Source organism: Notamacropus eugenii, chromosome 3 (genome assembly GCF_028372415.1).
Source record: "Notamacropus eugenii isolate mMacEug1 chromosome 3, mMacEug1.pri_v2, whole genome shotgun sequence".
Lineage (NCBI taxonomy): Eukaryota > Metazoa > Chordata > Mammalia > Diprotodontia > Macropodidae > Notamacropus > Notamacropus eugenii.
The window spans coordinates 292,857,060-292,874,344 of record NC_092874.1 but is presented as its reverse complement, the minus strand read 5'-3'; the positions used below and the strand labels follow the sequence as shown (position 1 = coordinate 292,874,344).

Below are 17,285 nucleotides of genomic sequence, written 5' to 3'. Positions count from 1 at the left end.
TATTTTAAGGATTCTACTATCCCAGTGATTCTGTTTTTTGAAATGCATCTTGAGTATCTTTTTGAGAATAAAGTGATTTCCAAGAAACCTCTAGGTTGCCCTCTTTACTGTCTAAATTTTATAGGATGTTCAGTAAATAAAGGTATTCACTTACCTATTGCAGAATCATCCCTCTCTTCTAATCACATCTCTTGACAAGAAAAGTTGGTAGGATCAATGCAGAGCAATGCAGGAAGGTTGAGATACCTCTGTGACTGACTGCTGAGGTCTTAAATCTCTGATGGATGGAAAAGAAGTCCCACCAGCTCGGTCTCATAGGATTCTCCCATTCACAAATCAGCATGGCCAGACAATTATCTTTATATTCAAAGAGAGTGATTCTTTATTTCTGTGCTGCAGTACCAAATGAAAATGAGCTAAAGCAGGTCTTCAAATAGAGGAGGTAGGTTTGGAATGGGGAATGGAAGATTTTCTTGCAGTAGGAATCATTTTAAAAAGTGAAGGGATTCAATATTTTTCTTCTTCATCAAATCATCATCTGTAGTGTTCTAGGATCTAAGGAGTCACAGTTAGTTGTTGAAGGCACAGTCTTCAGTCTAGAGGAGCAGCAGTCTGATGCTGTATCCGGTGATACACAATATGAAACGTTAAACCGTTTCTTAAGCAAGAAAAAACTCTTAAGAATCACAGCAAAAAAGACAATAGAACCTTCTGTGGCCATATTGGTGTCTCTTTCAAACCTACAGACCTTTGGACTTCTGAATAACATTGTTCTCAAAGTGGGGGAGGTGTGAAGGGGGTGGGAAACAGGGCGTGCTCAATCAGCCTTGCTCTGCCGTCTGCTGCCTTTATGGTGGTGAGCAGAGCAAGACAGAACCCAGGGGCTCAGGGACCAATTGACCCCCTTGAGCAAGAGACTAACCTTTGGCTGTGGGAGTTTCTGCTTGCTCTGCTTGGGTCCTCATAGAGACTCATGGTTTCTACCCCTGGCTTAGTCACCTTGAAGGAAGCAGAGAAGATTACGTTTTCTTCCTCAGCTGCGGTTTGATTCCTTGACTTAGAAGACCAAAGTTTGCTTTCTCTTCCCCTGCACTGCCCCCTCCCCAAAGCCCTGAATTCTGCAGAAAGATCATTTACCTGGGTCCCGTGCCCCTCATGGTGAAGGCAGCACATTGTGTTCAGAACATCAGAAGTCTAGTCTATGAAGAAGCTTAGACTCAAATGTTCTTGCTAGTTGTGGGAACTTCAGTAAATTTCAACTTTTCTTGGTTTCCTTGTCTTTATCTGTAAAATGGGGGTGGGAGTAGACCAGCTGTCACATCTTTCTAGCTATCAAATCTCATTGTCCAGTTTTGATTTTTAATCTCTATGGGCTCTTTAAAATTATTCAAATTAATGTTTTCCACCAGAGTGGAATTTTGTGACCCATTTTATGACCCATTTGAAAAGAAAGAATGTGTTAGCCATATCTCTGTCAGTTCTGACCTGCTTGGTTTTTCTACTTGACCAGTAAGACACATAAGCCCCCTTGGCACTATAATGAGTTGACCTTTTATTGCTTGTCATTTCACAAGAGTTGTGAGAACCTCTCAGTATGTCAGAGTAACCATCAGCCAAGGGGTTTCCCACTTTTCTCTTGGTGTTATTTCCTTCACATCATATTTCAGAAAGCGTAGAGCAAGAATATGAATCTGTGCTTCCACTGACCGAATAGTTTTGCTGAAATGAATCTTCAGTTTATTGAAAAGAGATTTGAAAAGAACAACACTAGTTAGAAGGCCCTTCCAAGCTCATCTGCCATTTGGGTGTGTGTTGATTTCTTCCCTTCCATCTAAAAAGCTAGAAAATCCATTCTCGAAACTTTTCCCAAGATAGCATTAACAAGAAAAAAATGTTTAAGAAAAGAGTTGAGTGGAAAGGACAGAGAAAAGACAGAACCAGGCTTGCCAAGAGCAGCAGAGGAACCTGAAGGTTGTCTGTCTCACTCCCAGCAGAGCACAGAATGACGAGGTTTAGAGTTGGAAGAGTGATCACAGACCATCTGGTTTCCCCTTTTTAAGAGGCCTCACCCAGGGCCACCCAGGGGGACAATCTAGGATTCCAAGCCAGGGTTCCCATCTCCAATGCCACGGCTTTTTCCAGAGTATCACCATGCTAGTTCAGAGCAGAGGTACATTGTATGTAAGTCAGTGATTTCTAAAAAATGCAGGAATTAATCCTGATGAGATTATTTTTAAAAACAAAAATATGAGCAATTTTCTAATTATATTCTATGCTTTTAAAGGTTACAGAATCCTAGAATTTCTAGGTGATCTAATTCAGTACCTTTTTTCCAGACAAGACTGAACGCAAAAAAAAAGTGTCTAGACTTGCATTTATATGGTATTTCCCCTCAGCAGCCTGGGGAGGCTGCTAGTGCAAATATTTTTCTACCCATTTTACAGAGATGAGAAAATGGTAATTCTATAATTTGAAGACCCAAATCACACAGCTAATCCATGTCAGAATTGAGGTTCAGATTCGGATCTCCTGATTCTGTGTCCACTTGACCTTTCCACTAAACTGTGGAACAGTTCTGTGATATATTAACATTACCTATCATTTAGATTTTTGTCATCTCAATTGCTTTTACTTTGAGCCCATCTGCTCTAGTTCTGAGGGTTTTGTGTTCTTGGTGGTGATTAAAAAAAAACAACTTTCTTTGATTGCTACCTAAGCTTGAAGCTATCTCTAGACTGATTCACCCCTCGTGAACCATCATTTCTACTCATTCAGTATTTCAGTTCATCCATTGTTTCAACTCTTAGCCTTTCACATAGATCCTGCTTTCATCTTTTCCCTTATTTTGGGGTGCTGCCTCTGCTGGAAGCATTATTTCTTTCTACACAGTATATCCCTAATGCAGCCTTACTTTGTTAACTTTTCTGTCCCAGCAGTGCGTTGCTGGCTTGTTTTCAATTTGATGTCCACTGTGATCTCAAAACTACACATGCGCACGCACACACATACGCACACACACACATACGCACACACACGCACACACATACACACACAGAGTCATTCCCTACCCTTGAGTTTAAATTATTCATTTTTGTTAAGTAGCTTTCTTACTTTGATCTTTGAGACAATTTATTTTTGATGGGTTATTTCTCTGAATTGTCCAAGTCACTCTGATTTTTTTATCCTAATATCTAACCCTCAGAAGAGGGTTGCCTCAAGAGTCAATAAGCACTCCATCAAACCCATTCATCCAAATCATTGATTAGATGCATTAATTAACCCAGTATTCCCCAGTAATACACGCTAGATTTGGGGTATGACCTTTTAGCCATCTGTGCAATTTCTGAGAGATTGGTGTAGACTTTATATCTCAACTTCGTCTTCCCACATGATAAAGTTCTAAAAGTTTTTACTAAGAACTTATTAAAAACTTTCTTTCAAGAATTAATTTTTGCTAAGTGAGATTTGTTCCTTAGAACTGAGATTTTTAATATGAGCAGTAATACACAGAAAGGATTTTTTAATAATACTCAGCTATGTGTGATTGGAGGAGCCCTTTAAAAGTGGACCTTTTCAGAAAGCCTGAGGAAAAAGCCAGTCTCAGATTTTACTTTTCTAATAACAGAGTTAAATTCAGACTGTCATTTTGCGATGTCTTGTTTACTGCTGTGGCCTGAAAGGGCTCCTACATCCATATGGATCTCTTCTCAGAAAAGTAATGCACAGTATTCTTACACCATATATCTTTGTTCACAGAAATTCAAGACTTAGGGGCAGCTAGGTGTCACAGTAGATAGAGCACCAGCCATGGAGTCAGGAGGATCTGGGTTCAACTTTGGCCTCCAACACTTACTAGCTGTGTGACCCTGGGCAAGTCATTTAACACTGATTGCCACCACCTCCACCCCAAAACTGAGACTTATTAATGCACTCAAGACTGAGAGCAGGAACAGAATTGAATAGGCTTAGAGCACTTAGTGTTAAAAGGCCCGTGTAGATACCAGTATGAGGGATGAGCAATGGTATATTTCCATACCTGATTTATTAGATGGGTCCAGGAATGCAGAGACTGAACCTTATTCCTTGTAAATGCCTTGTCTGCTGTAGACACTCAGTAATCATTTTTGGCATGAATGATTTGTAAGAGGGATATTCCCCCAAAATTATTGGCATTGGTTTGGGGAAGGGAGAAAGAGAATTTGTTATGAAGAGATAAACTCAGACTTTAATAAAAGGCAAAAATGTGAAAGTTAAATGATTAAAATTAAATTTCTTTTTCCTGAGCTGAAAAAGGAACACTTTCAAGTTTGATGTTCAGGATTAAATGTTGTTTTTTTTTTTTTTTCGATCTCTGCAGCAGTTTGGCAAAATCCTTGATGTAGAAATAATCTTTAATGAACGTGGCTCCAAGGTAAGTCCTGTTTCAATGTTCATGGCCCTTGTTATAGTAATTCAGTTACTCTTCAGTGATCAGTAGGAACAGATATATTTGAAAAATACACAAACTGTTTCTTGAACTTTAAAAGAAATCTCTAAAGCCTGAATAGTTCGGGGCAAATGTCCCAAGTTATAAAAGCATCAGACCCTAGTTTTACTCCATGGAGTGAAGGGAAGTCAGAGTGAGAAGTGGGAGGCAGTCATCCCTTGTTACACCTGCATGTGTCTCTTACACTTCTATCCAAGAAGACAGTTGGAAAAAGACCCAAAGTGACAAAACCTGTTTGCCTTTTGGAAACACCTTTGTCCTTTTTATACGGTCATTTTGTCAGTGAGTATCCCCATATGGTCTTTACAGTTTGCAGTCAACGTGACAATGACCCCTTTGAGTGTGGAGCCAAGCTGCATGTTAGACAGCAGACATCAAGCCTTTCTGACCCAGTAGCAGCTGCCACAGCTCTTCCACCATGGGCACTGGAGGATCAGAGTTAGTCACCCCTGGGTCCTCACTCTGGCCTCTTTAGAGGAGGCCTACAGCGAGGGCTTTTAGAATACATTTAATATTGCACTTATGGAATTGATCCCCCTTTCATCTTTGAAGCAATCTTAGCCACCTTCTAAATACAACAAAAGCAGGTTTTCATGGCCTCAATTAAAGCAAGCCACCAGGGTCCAAATTTTCACCAGAGTGATTTGTTTCCATTTTTTTCGATATTATAGAAGGAAGCTCTGCCCACCAGGAGGCCCCATGATAAATATCTCTCTGTTCCCAAAGGCAAAGACTAGTGATAAACATCATCAAAATTCACAGTGCCAGGTTTAACAACAGATTTGACTCCTCCCAAGGAAATTCAGTGTGAAACCTGTAAGAACTCTTATCCAGGAGTGTGGCTTCAGTGAGGCCGAGTTTAATACTTTAATGACAATAAGCATTTCCTGTATTCCATTAACATATTTAGCATCTTCAGTACCTGGCTTGTGTGATTTTAAAAATCTATGCACTTACAAAAATGGAAGGAAAAATTAGGGTGGATTAAATTTATTACCACATCAAATAAGTGTTATGAGCAAATGGACATCTGTGTAGTTTACTTTGAGAGAGCTTCTCCTGTTCACAAAAAAATTCCATTTGGCCGTGCTGAATTGCTCAATTTTACTTTGCTCTCTTCCGTTCTCCTGATGTATGTACCTAACGATCTGTTAGCAGAGCTGATGCACGAAGCATTTTGTGTGTGCTCCTTAAGTCAGGCATGAAACCTAGACCTGCCCCATGCTCTCTCCCCCTGGGGCCTGTGATGGATCTTCACCGTAATACACACCAATGCCCTTATCCTGAAATAAATACTATGCCATGGAGGACAGAATTGTCTAACACTAAAAATGGGATGTTTAGAAAGAATAATACTGAAATGCACCCATCCCTCCCACACAACACGCTGCAGTCAGGCGCCAACCTTGCCAGCGCTAGTCCAGGCTCTTCTTGGTGACCTGATTTTCATTCAGTCATTTCTGCCCAAATTTGGCAAGAGTATCTGGCCGCAGCCAAATGTCATCACTTCAGAAGGGGATCAGAAAAGAAAAAGAAGGCCAGTTGGAGTGTCATCGAGGAGTGAGTTCATTCCCCTCTCGTTCCCTGTCCCCATCCGCATGGTCCCTGATGCAATTTCAGCCTATACCTAAGATCATTTTGCCTATAATCCTTTGTGTGTCCTCCCACCCCCATTACCCATGTCCACCCCTATTTGAGAACTTATGCTCCTAGAATTAACCGCAGGCCAGGCAGTTTAAAGCGCTCTCAAGAGCACATACACCTTGGCCTCCTTAATAAGAGACGCCAGCCCTGAGGACTTCCAGTGGCATGTGTCTTAAGAGTATTGAATTGTCAATGTGAGCCTTTGTTTTAACTGTGTAAGAAGGTAATTATGCTCCAGGCTTCCGGTTTTCAGTTAAAACAAACAAAAAAAGATTGGCTGCTGCCAGCCCTACAGAATGTTCCCCAGGAATTTCCTCGGTAAGTATTTTTAAAGGGGACGTGAATTGGAGGTCTCTGCACGCTGGACCTCCACTCCTCTGTGGCCCATTTTCCCACTGCTTGGTGTAGATTGCTCTGCAACACGCAGGCGCCAAACTGAGGCTCCGGGCTCCAAGGAGAAGAGAGCAGCGGCGTCTGAGATAAGCGCCAGCCACAGAGCCCGTGTCCAAAGGAGCAGCCTGACAGGCTTTGGCTTTAAGTACTTGCTTCATGATGCTCCTCACTAAAGTCTGGAAACCGGAAGCCCAGTGGGATTTCATGGGATGCAGGTGCTCTGGGGCACTGAGGACCTGCTCTCCTTAGTGGGAAAATAAGTTATTGAAATTCTTGTGAAGCAAAGGAAATGAATCTTTCTTATGGCTTCTTTTTCTCACTTCTGGGGTGTTCACTCCACCAAAACATGGTAAATTCACCTGATGGAATTTCCACTGCCCTGTAACTTTCTTTCTAAACTAATGATAGAAACTTTATTTCTTTCTCTCTTTTTGGAGGAGTCCAAAACCAAGTCCTGCTGCTGTCAGCTTTGTCCTGTGTTCCTCACTGCCCCTTTCTTCTTCCCTGAGTTCCTAAAGGATATACCTTGTATTGGGGGGGAATTAAATGTTTTTAAAGCATAGCACTAAACGCTAAAATAGCCCTGGATCTGTCTTCTAGCACTGATGGGAATCCCATCCATGGGTTCAGGGCGTGTCTCTCTGTCCAAAGTTCTTGGCTGAAATGGGCCCCTGAAATTGCTCTGAGGAGGGTGATAGAGGTAAAAAGGGGATCTCAAAACACTTGGATCTTTTCTTTAGGGATCACCTGAGATAAGCTGATGAAACTTTTCTATTCGTTATCGAGCTGCATTTCTCAATACAATGAGTACTTTTTTGTACAATAAGTACTTTGCTAAGAAATTCAATTTAGGTGAGGGCTTAGCATATAAGGTGGGCCTGTGGTTGGAAAGGAATTGAAGGAAAGGGAATCTCACAGGAATAACCTTGTTTTATGAACCAGTCACTCATTCTGCAGGAGTGTTTATCTTTAGGAAATGGCCATCCTAATGTCCTGCAATAGGAATAGGAAAATAGTTATGAGATACCACTAGGCATACCCTTGGGGAGACGTCTCTCTGCCCTGTCCTGAAGTCACTGACTCTCCAAATTCTAGGGTTTGGAGAAAGGGCATTATTGGTCACTATTTTTTCCTAAGTTGGCTAAGGGACCTTAGGGACCATCTTGTTCAGCTTCCTTATTTTACAGATGAGAAAACTGAGGCCCAGAGAAGTGATTTGCTTTGCCAGAGTCACACAGGTAGCAAGGAGAACAGCCAGGATCTTTTTCATTTCAATCTTCTGTCAGTCCTGCCCTTTTCCCACACCTCCAAAGCTGCCTGCTGCTGTTCAGTCTGAGACAAAGAGGATGTCTTGTAGCCTCCTGGCTTGCCATTGTTTCAGGTTGCCTACACAGGGTAACTTTGTTTGACCTCAGAGGGAGGGGTTTTTTTTTATTGTTTCTAAGGAAACTATTTTCTTTTCTTATTTTGACTTGGAAATTCTAAATCTTATTTATTTATCTAGATTCTTTTAGATGGCCTTGTTATTCTGTTGCGCTGTCACCTCCTCTACCTTCCCTCCCCTGCAAAAAGAAAAGAAAATCTACTGTCTCATTTTCTCAGACTAATTAAAACAAGGGTGAAATATCCTTCCATCTTTTTGAAAATATACATTAGCTATGATGAAAAGTGACATCCTTGCCAGAAAAGTTGCTGATACACGAATTGTTTTCCCTGATAAATGTCTCACAGATGGAATAAGGAACATCACTGGATATTTGTCCCTGTATATTTAAACTGCCAACACTTCTTAAAAACTGACCCGAGCATTATTGAGGATATAGATGTCCTTTAAAGACTAATTGTAACAAAATGTCTTACAACTGAGAAAATCATCACAGAAGTCCTTTGGGAAAAAAACCTTAGAATTGAGAAAGACCTAAGGGGTTGACTAGATCAACCTCTTACATAGTGTAAGGGTCCCCTGTCCAGCCTCTCCTTGTCCACCTCTAGTAATGGGGAGCTTGCCACTTTTCAAGGCAGTTGAGTTTGTTGTTGGCCAGTTTTACTTATTAGAAAGTTATTCCTTACTTTTAGCTAAAAGTTCCCCCTTGTCATTATTGCTCATTGGCCCTTGTTTTGGCCTCTGGAGTCACAGAATGAGGGTACTTGTTTTGTGCCATCACCCTTGAGGTATTTCAGAACATACGTTCTTATGTCTGTCTCTTCCCTAGTTACATAACCCATGTCCTCAGGAGGAGCTTCCTACCTTCTTGCCTTCTTACTTCACCTTCTTGATACCATTCCAGCTAGTTAGTGACCTTCTTAAAACTCCGGATCAAAAATGCTCTAGATGTGGTTCATTTATCCCTCCAGAAAAATAATAACCCAAAATAGAAAATATTGCTTGCCACTGTTGACCTGAAAACTTGGTTAAAGAAAGGCAACAGGCTAATGCATACATTTTATGATTTAATTAATTAATCAATTCCCTATTAAAGACAACGGTAACATAATGCATTATGGAGCCAGAAATGTTCTGGCTACCCAGTGCAGAAATCTTCTGGCTTATATACATTTTGCCATGAGAAAGGAACTCTCCTAGTTGAACAAATCATAAATTTAGTAAGACAAGACAATTAACAAAGTAATGTTGGTCAGGCCTTGGGATTCCAGCTGGGTAAGCACATGTCTCAGTGATAAGGAAAGAAACCCCACCACTAGTAAGTGGTAGGCTTCCTCCCTTAAACAGATAATTGACATAGGAAAGCGTAAACAATGTTCAATAGAAATTATGATCTAAGATGTCTACATTTTCTTTATCATTAATACGCCATAACATAGTATGTCTATAGATCAAAGGAAAGTCCCATTATTCATAACATAGTATGTGTCTATAGATAATAAGATTCATCAAAGGAAAGTCTTATTATTCAAGATATAGTGTCTTAGGTTAAAGGTCTCCTTAAGGAGTGTAGAGTCGGCCTTGGCTGGCTTTTGCTGACATAGGAAGAGGCACTCTCTGAGTTTACTTCAGAGAGAACAAAGAGATTATTCTAAAATTTTATATTAAACATTATCACCACTTAATACAGGGCAACTTATAATGTTCCCAGGCCAACCTCTTCTCTCACCACCAACAGGAAGAAATGGGAATATTGTTTGTGTCTAGAATAATGTGCACAGTATTGGATAATCAAGTTGCCCCTGAACAAATGCCCAAATTCTAGGTATTCTTCCTGGTTTACATTAATGCTTGAAGCAATGGAAGCAGGAAGGGAATCTGGAGGACGACCCAGTTCCTTCCCTTGAGAGATCCAAAGCTGATTGAGAAATCTCACTGAAAATAGGGAGACTTGAGGTAGCAGAAATGGCCCCCTAGAACCCAGCATGGAGCAGAATAGTTACTGCTGTTATCTTGAGCCAGGCCCAAGTAAGCTAATGTGAGCTCATCACTTATCTCAGGTGTGTTCTTCCCAAAGTGGGGGGAGAGGGCGACTGTAGCCTCCAACCCCCAAGCCTCAGAAGCAAGTCATATTGGTGCTGGGGTTGCCTGGCTTTTCCCTGGGGCTTTTTCAGCCTTGACTACAAAAGGAATTTATTTTTGAAATATGTGCAAGATGAATTTTGGAATGTAATAATAAATAAGGCTTGATTGATATTTAGCATCTTGGGATAAATAACGCTGTAGAGGCGAATATTTTTTCACTATGCTTAAAACTAAGAGTTAACAATGCATGGATTTTAAGAGGGCTTCGTTTACTTTCTTTTTGTTTTCACTTTCTGGGTTTGGGGCTTTTTATTTTACTTTGGTTTGGTTTTTTTTTATTTTATTTATTTTATTTTTTAATTTCTGTGTTCTGGCCATACCCAGGAGAACCGTCTGCTTTTGATTTCTCCCTTAAAAGTTACATGGTAAATTTTCTTTCTCATTCTTCAGAGATGGAAACATTCAAAGATAATCTCAATATATTTATCTACATTTTTTTCTTTTTACACTGCTCATCCTGTTGCTTGTTATTTATTGCAGAGTCAGAGGCCAGACTAAAAGGGTAACAGTTACTCGGTTCCCCAAGCACCCTTAATTGGCAGTGATGCCAGGACATGGGGCAGAAATGGCTATAAGCTATATACCTGACAAATAACAACCTTCTGTAGGAGACCTAAGTCAACAGCAGCACTAATGGCCCACAGAATACAGAACTACTTAGTGTTATAATATTGCGTTTTTTTTCTTAGCAGTTAGATCTCCCACTGTAACATATTGTACCTAATTGAGAAACGTGGGAAACCATATTTACATTAAATGCTGTCCCAGAATGTTTGGGGGAAGAAAAATTTCATTTTCTTTAAATAGAGTTTGGGTACCAAGTGCTCTCTATCGGAGAAAGTCTTTCATCTGCTGTTTGAAATTTTACTCCCTCGTTCAGATTGATTCACATTTCATAAACTCATCAACTGCCAGGGCTAGGAGAACCTTAGAGGTCATCTGGCCTTGATTTGCTTTATAATAGAAGTTGCCACTATTCTCAGTTGGTAAAGGATCAGTTTCTTGGCCGTAGGGCCCAACTAACTCTGCAAAGCCAATGATCAACAGTGCCTATTAGGATGCAGATTATAGTTTTAAAAAGAAAAGGAAGCTTTTAAAATAATTTACTGTAACTTCATGTTTCTAAGTTTTTAACTTACTAAGCTCCTAGCAGCTAGGCAGTATAGCAAATGAATCAACAGACTGACCACCTAAAGTGATTTTCCCTTTCTTCCTTATCCTGGCTGTCTGATGTTCCTTTTCTAGCTAAGTACATCACCATGCCCAGGGTCACCCTTGCTTTACTCAGACCACTGAAGTCTCTCTTCATTTTAGGAGTTTCTGTTAGAACAAGGAGACTTCTCTCCTCTCTCCCCACCATGCCCTCAAACTATCTGTAGTGTTAGTATCAATCAGGATGATTTCTTTATATAAATAAATATGTCTTTGAAAGCCCGGGACCTAATAAAATAGAGTTATTTTAGTATTTTCTACACAATATAGATACTTCTGTTCATAAAGCATTTTTTAATGTGATTTAAGGATGAAGATGGGCTCCAGCTCTAGACTTTGAGATTATTTTTGTGGAGATGCCAAGCAAGCAAACCAAGATGTTCAGATTTTATATTTGCTGACTATTAAATTTCTAGTGTTTCTTGGACATTGTCAGAATTTAGTGTTTGGGATGCTACCTCTCTTTCTTTGGGATGCTCGTGCAGTCCCATAGAGGCTGTGAAACAGAAAGAAAAATTATAGGAAAGGGGCCTTTATGGGAACCCCAGGATGTGAGTAAAGAGACTGCTGATTGAAAGGTCCTTGTAGGCTTTCAGAGAAATGAATTCTTGCCCCAGCTCCCACTCCAGCTGCGTGGATGGCTTTGTTTATTTTGACTTATAAATTAAGACAGTACCTGTGTCCTTTCCCTCAGAAAGTTGCTAGGAGGGCAGAATGATAGTCCTCTAAGAGTAAGTGAAAATGGGCCTTAAAGAAGCCCAGGGTCTTTGTTCTGTAGTCTATGGCTTTTTCCGCTCTAGTTACCTTCCCCCAGTGTGGGTCACAGCTCCCCCAGGACTCAGTAAGTAGAAGGTGTCACAACTACAGTGCCCATAGCTCCTTTCCAGAGCCCAGCCACAGCATGAACCTCTCTGACCCCGGACAGAAGGCAGACTGATTGCCAGTAACGCTTTAACAGCCAGGGTGTGCCTCACCGTGGTTTGTACCCTACTACTGTCACCTCAGGCACCTCCACTTCTACATGAGCCTTTTCAAGAGAACTTCAGTTGTTGTCATTGTAGATGATTAGTTATTGATTACATCCTCGAGATTCGTTCTGTTATATGGCATAAAAAGACAAGAAGATTGTGGCATTATGGAAACCCAGATACAAATGTGACCTCTTTAAAAGTGCTGAAGAACCTCAGCCTTGTTAGCAAGTGGCTTTCCTGCCAGATTAAATCCCGTTAGAAGGTGTTTTATTCCCAAAACAGTGGCCACTATGGTGATAATTAATCCGGCCTCTTCTGTAGTAAAAGCTTGTTCAGATGGCTGTCTGATAACAGGCTGATCCACTTGTGAATTGCCCTGACACACTTTGGGTGGGAATTTGCGTTTGAAATTCCATCCCTGTTTACACTTCAAAGCAGTTTACAAATTCACCTCAAAAACAGTGCTGAGCACAGCCTCCCTCTCTATAACTCTGCTGGTTCCGTTGCTGGTAGTCTTTGAATCAGGTTAGTTTCATAATTCTAAGAGTTCTTTGTGGTGGGCATTATTCAAGAAAAAAGAACTTTATAAAGGTAGCTCCATGCACCTAAAGAAGGACTCAGTCTCCCTCAGTGCTCAAAACTGTTTCTCATTCCTGGGAGGAATTTGGTTACTTGTGTACACTGCTGACCATTTCGATTCAGTAAATTTGTAGCTTACCCAGGGGCTCTGAGATAGAGGAGGTAGCATCAGCAAACACAGAATGCTCCTGGTAGCCCAAGAATGGGACAATGCTTAGGGAGTACAATGTGGCTGCTGTTGATGCAAGATGAAAGCTTTTATTGGCAAATCCTGAGACTGCCACAAGGTAAGAGAAGTGGGCAAGCAGGATGACAAACATTTTGGGGTTTTTGTGGTGCCAGGGAGGATAGATAAGGACCAAGCTCTCAGAAGGAAGTAACACTGGAAGCCTAGTAACTTGCCATAAGATCTGCCCAGTGGCATCATTGAGCCTGTTATGACTGTGCCCTCTTTGATCCCATTCTGCCCATTTCATGTCTGCATAGGAAGAGATTAATGCCTGATTCCCTGAACCATGAAGGGGTGGGTCACAGCACTCTACAAAAGCCACTCCAGGAAGAGGAATCCATGGGTAATGCAGACAGCCATGGCTTTCTTCTGGGCAGTTGTGTCCTGGCAGCCTGGCATAGTGGGGAGCACTTTGAGGGGGGAGCAAGTGAGTGGGTGTGATGGACCCCTGAAGGCTCCAAATGGCTGCGTGGAACAGTGTGGCTGTGGCCTCAGCTGCTTCTGCAGTTCTTTGTGAATCCTAAGACTCCAATACTACTGAACTAATTTCATTTTTCCCATTACCTTTAACTCACTTGTATTTTTTCCTGAAACAGTTCTGGTAAGTTTGGCAGTAGATCACAAGATCACAGTGGAGGCTGCTTCTGTTCTGCCATTCACATGAGCTGGTTTTCAGGAAGACCCCAGTCATCATGGCTCATCTGGTGGTGCATTCAGGTTGTCCTTCCATGAAAAGATGCCTCTTCTCTTTCTGATCTGTCCCCTGCCATTCAGGGAATCACCCTTCAAGATGTGATTCTATATTCCTACTTTTCTTAGAAGCAGGTCAGGGGTCAGCTCAGTGCTAGGACCCTACGCGTTGGTAAAATCTCTATGGATTTGACAAGGGAACTTCCATGCTGAGGATGGACCTGAGATGCCAGGAAGCTTTGTGGTTGTAATTCTTCTAGCTGTAAAATCATTCAGAGCTTTCAGTGCTTCTTAGTACCTCACTGTATGAGTGAATGATTGTGGTACTGGGTGAGAAAGGAGTTTGGAATAAACAGCCTTGTGGGGACACTGATGGTGCCCCATTGTACATGACCTTTGAATAGTAGGATCCGAGTAACTTTATACCTTCATTTTGGTCTGGCCTCAGTTGCTTTATGTTTTATTTTATTATTACTGTTATTTATATTATTACTATTGTTCTGATTATAATTCTTTATTCTTTTATTGGATTTAATTTCCTTTTATGAAACATGCATGAACCGAAGATGTGACTCTAGGAGAGTATTGCTGAGTTGTGCTGATGTCGATTTCATACTGTGATATTTTTTCTCTATTTACCTAGAGATCAGTACTTCAATATAACGATGTGCATGTTTTCCCCCCTTCTCCCGCTGCATGCAGGGATTCGGGTTCGTAACTTTCGAGAATAGTGCTGATGCAGACAGGGCCAGGGAGAAATTACACGGCACCGTGGTAGAGGGCCGTAAAATCGAGGTGCATGTCTTCAATAATTCAATTTCTTCTTTCTATTCTTTTTTATTTCTTTTTTTGTGTCTTGCCTCCCTTATTTCACATTTGGAACCCTGTCTCGTGTGCGTGTGCGTGTGTGTGTTTGTGTCTCTATGTCTATCACCTTCCTGCACTGACATGTATAAAAGTGACACCCCTACACCTTCCAAAGTTTTTGGTTGTTTGGGGATTTTAAGTTTAAATTTTGATTTTTTTTGTTTGTTTCTTTTCCCCCCTTCTCCAAAATTTTCACCCTTCTGCTGTCTTGATTTTCCTTTGCTTCAGTTTGCGAGGCTCCGAATTTCTGATATCAGACCTGAAAAAAAAAACTGACTAGAAAAAATACTATCCAATTTCTAACTCTGTGTCCTAGAATGAAGCAGGGTGCCAGCCAGTATCTTCTCTCTCCTTTGAGGCCAGTTCTCCTCCATATGAGTGTGAGGTGCTAGAAAGGGGGAGGAGATTGTTTTTGATAGAGTTTGATTGGGAGGGTGGGGTGGGGTATGGTTAAGGGAAGAGGGACCAAGCTCACATTGGGCTTCTAAAAAAAAATTTCCCTGGTCTGCTTCAAAATCAGAGATTTCAGCAGTTCTGGAAATTCTTACTGTAAAACCCTGCAATCCAAGATTTGGCTGGGGCCAGCTAATAAAGGACTGCTGTTCTTGAGGCCACCACCTGGTGCTCACTAGCTTTTCTTTTACACCGTGGTGAAGGTTAACTGGCCCTTTCTCCCCTGCCCGCCTCTAAAAAGGAAAAAAAGTACTAAATATAAAAGCCGCTGTTTTGAGTAAGATGTCTGCATATTTTGCTTTTTTTTTTATTTCCTTTTTCAATGGTTTAGCGTTTAGGGCCCTTCACTTGACTCACTCTTTCCATGGTAACTATACACAAAGCTGGCGATGGTACGAGTTGGCGGTAAGTGAAATAAAAGCGCTAGAGAAGAAGCTTAAAAAACAAATTTAATTACAAAACAATTAAATAAGAAAGAAAAATCCATCTGCCATCTCACATTAACACTACAAAATGTGATTTGACTTGTTGTTTCCCCCCTCCTTTTCCCTTTCCCCCTTTTATTTTCAATGCTGTTGAGTAATGCCGCCTGGATTTTGGATGTCCATATCGTTTTGTAGCAGTCTGAGCTGTTTGATTACTGACTTCATGGTGATTTTCCCCTGCACATCTTACTCAGAGTTACTGAACTCCAGTTTGGCTGGTTTTATTAATGCACCCTCCTCTCCCCTCCCTCTTTCTTGCTCTCTGCCAAGCCTTCCGTGTGGCTCCGAGCGCTCTCTGGTTCTTCTCCTGCTCCTTGTCTTCTCTGGAGCCCTCCGCTCCTTCCCTGTCTTTGCCTCTGTCTGTGCTTTATGCTGCCTCTCCTCTATTTGCTTCTCTTCTCTCCCATCTCTCTTCCTCTCTCTGCCCTTTCCCTTTCCATTTTCTCTTACCTCTCTATTCTATCTTGTCCTCACTTCTCCCTCTGCCCTCTGTCTTCTCTCTTTATCCTTTTGCTCATCCCTTTCCCTCTCTTTCTCCTCCGCCCTGACCTCCCATGCCGCTCTTGGTCTCCCTTTGCTGACTGGTGGTCTCTGATGGGGTTTGGCCATTTTTCCTTTAAGTGCTTGTGCTGCCCTCTGCTGTAGCAGCTGATTTCAGGCTCTCGCGCCATCTTAGTGGTTGTCTGTGAGACCCATTCCTCCCTTCCTCTCCCCTTCCTCTCCTAAATTGATTGTTTTTTTTCTTTCTTTTATCTCTGTGTGTGTGTTTTTTAACTTGCATGCTTCAAGTCTCATCATTGTTGTATCCCATTCTTTCTTTTTAAATGTAAAATGTTTATATTGTTTGGTTGGTCGAGCTAGAGTAAATGTAGTTTCAGCTCTTCTCCTTGCATTGATTCTCAACTCTATATACCCCAAGAGAAAGAACTAAGTCGATTTTTTTTTTAGTCTTCTACTTAAATTGGGCCTTTTTATGGCTTCTGACCTGACAACCCAACCAGTCATTGAGTTCTGTGATGAGGCTTCACCCTCCTTGCAGTAGCTTTGAGGCTGATTCTGACACGGGCTGCAGTTTCTTGGCTTTCAAACCCCATTCATCTTTTCTTTATCAGCACCATTTCTGTAACACCCACTTGCTGTGGCACTGAGAATGCTTGAAATTATACAGAGCTCTGTAAAGAGGGTGGAGAGCACTATGAAGCGAAGAGATAGAGGCTATCAATTTTTATCTGTCACAAAAAAAAAGGTATATTTTATAGGCATTATGAAAATAGATTATGTGATATGAATTAGCCATTGGACCTAGAAAGTTGGAAATTCCCCCAAACACCATCAGTTGACAGGGACCAAAAGTCCTTGATTTTTCCCAGCCAGCTTCAAATAGCAAGGGGTTTTATATACAGTGAACCTTCCACTAGTGTTAATGGACTGGGAAAGAGCCTGCTAAATCTGATAGGTTACTTTTCTGTCCTGTTTGAAAATCTCCTTCAGTGCCCCATATGACCTGCCACTTTTTAAATGAAGAACTTTTTTTAAAAGTACGGTGGCATTCCCTGCTAACTTTCCATTCTCCTGCCCAGTAGAAGTTTTTCTGCTTCAGTCAATCCTAAGAGAATTAGCACATGCTTGCGAGGGTGCAAATGAAGATTCTAAACATGCCATTTGGAGCTAGAGAAACTACATTTTACTCTTGTTGGCCTTGTTTAATGAGTAATTTGATTAAAATATCAAATGTAGATATTTACTT

The 17,285-nt window shown here is 41.2% G+C and overlaps 1 protein-coding gene across 34 annotated transcripts in view; it reads left to right on the top strand.

Moving 5' to 3' along the window:
* RBFOX2 (RNA binding fox-1 homolog 2) overlaps positions 1-17,285 on the top strand; it is a 313,475-nt gene that overhangs the window by 274,390 nt on the left and 21,800 nt on the right. For 26 of the 34 annotated variants that reach the window (XR_011977409.1, XM_072655896.1, XM_072655897.1 and 23 more), the window contains 2 exons: positions 4,358-4,411; positions 14,436-14,528. Coding sequence is in view for 33 of the 34 variants with exons in the window: in XM_072655896.1 (XP_072511997.1) it covers positions 4,358-4,411; positions 14,436-14,528 (147 nt within the window). In the remaining variant the exon portion in view is untranslated. The remainder of the gene's footprint in view (positions 1-4,357; positions 4,412-14,435; positions 14,529-17,285) is intronic. The other 8 variants (XM_072655909.1, XM_072655910.1, XM_072655905.1 and 5 more) reach the window with 1 other exon arrangement.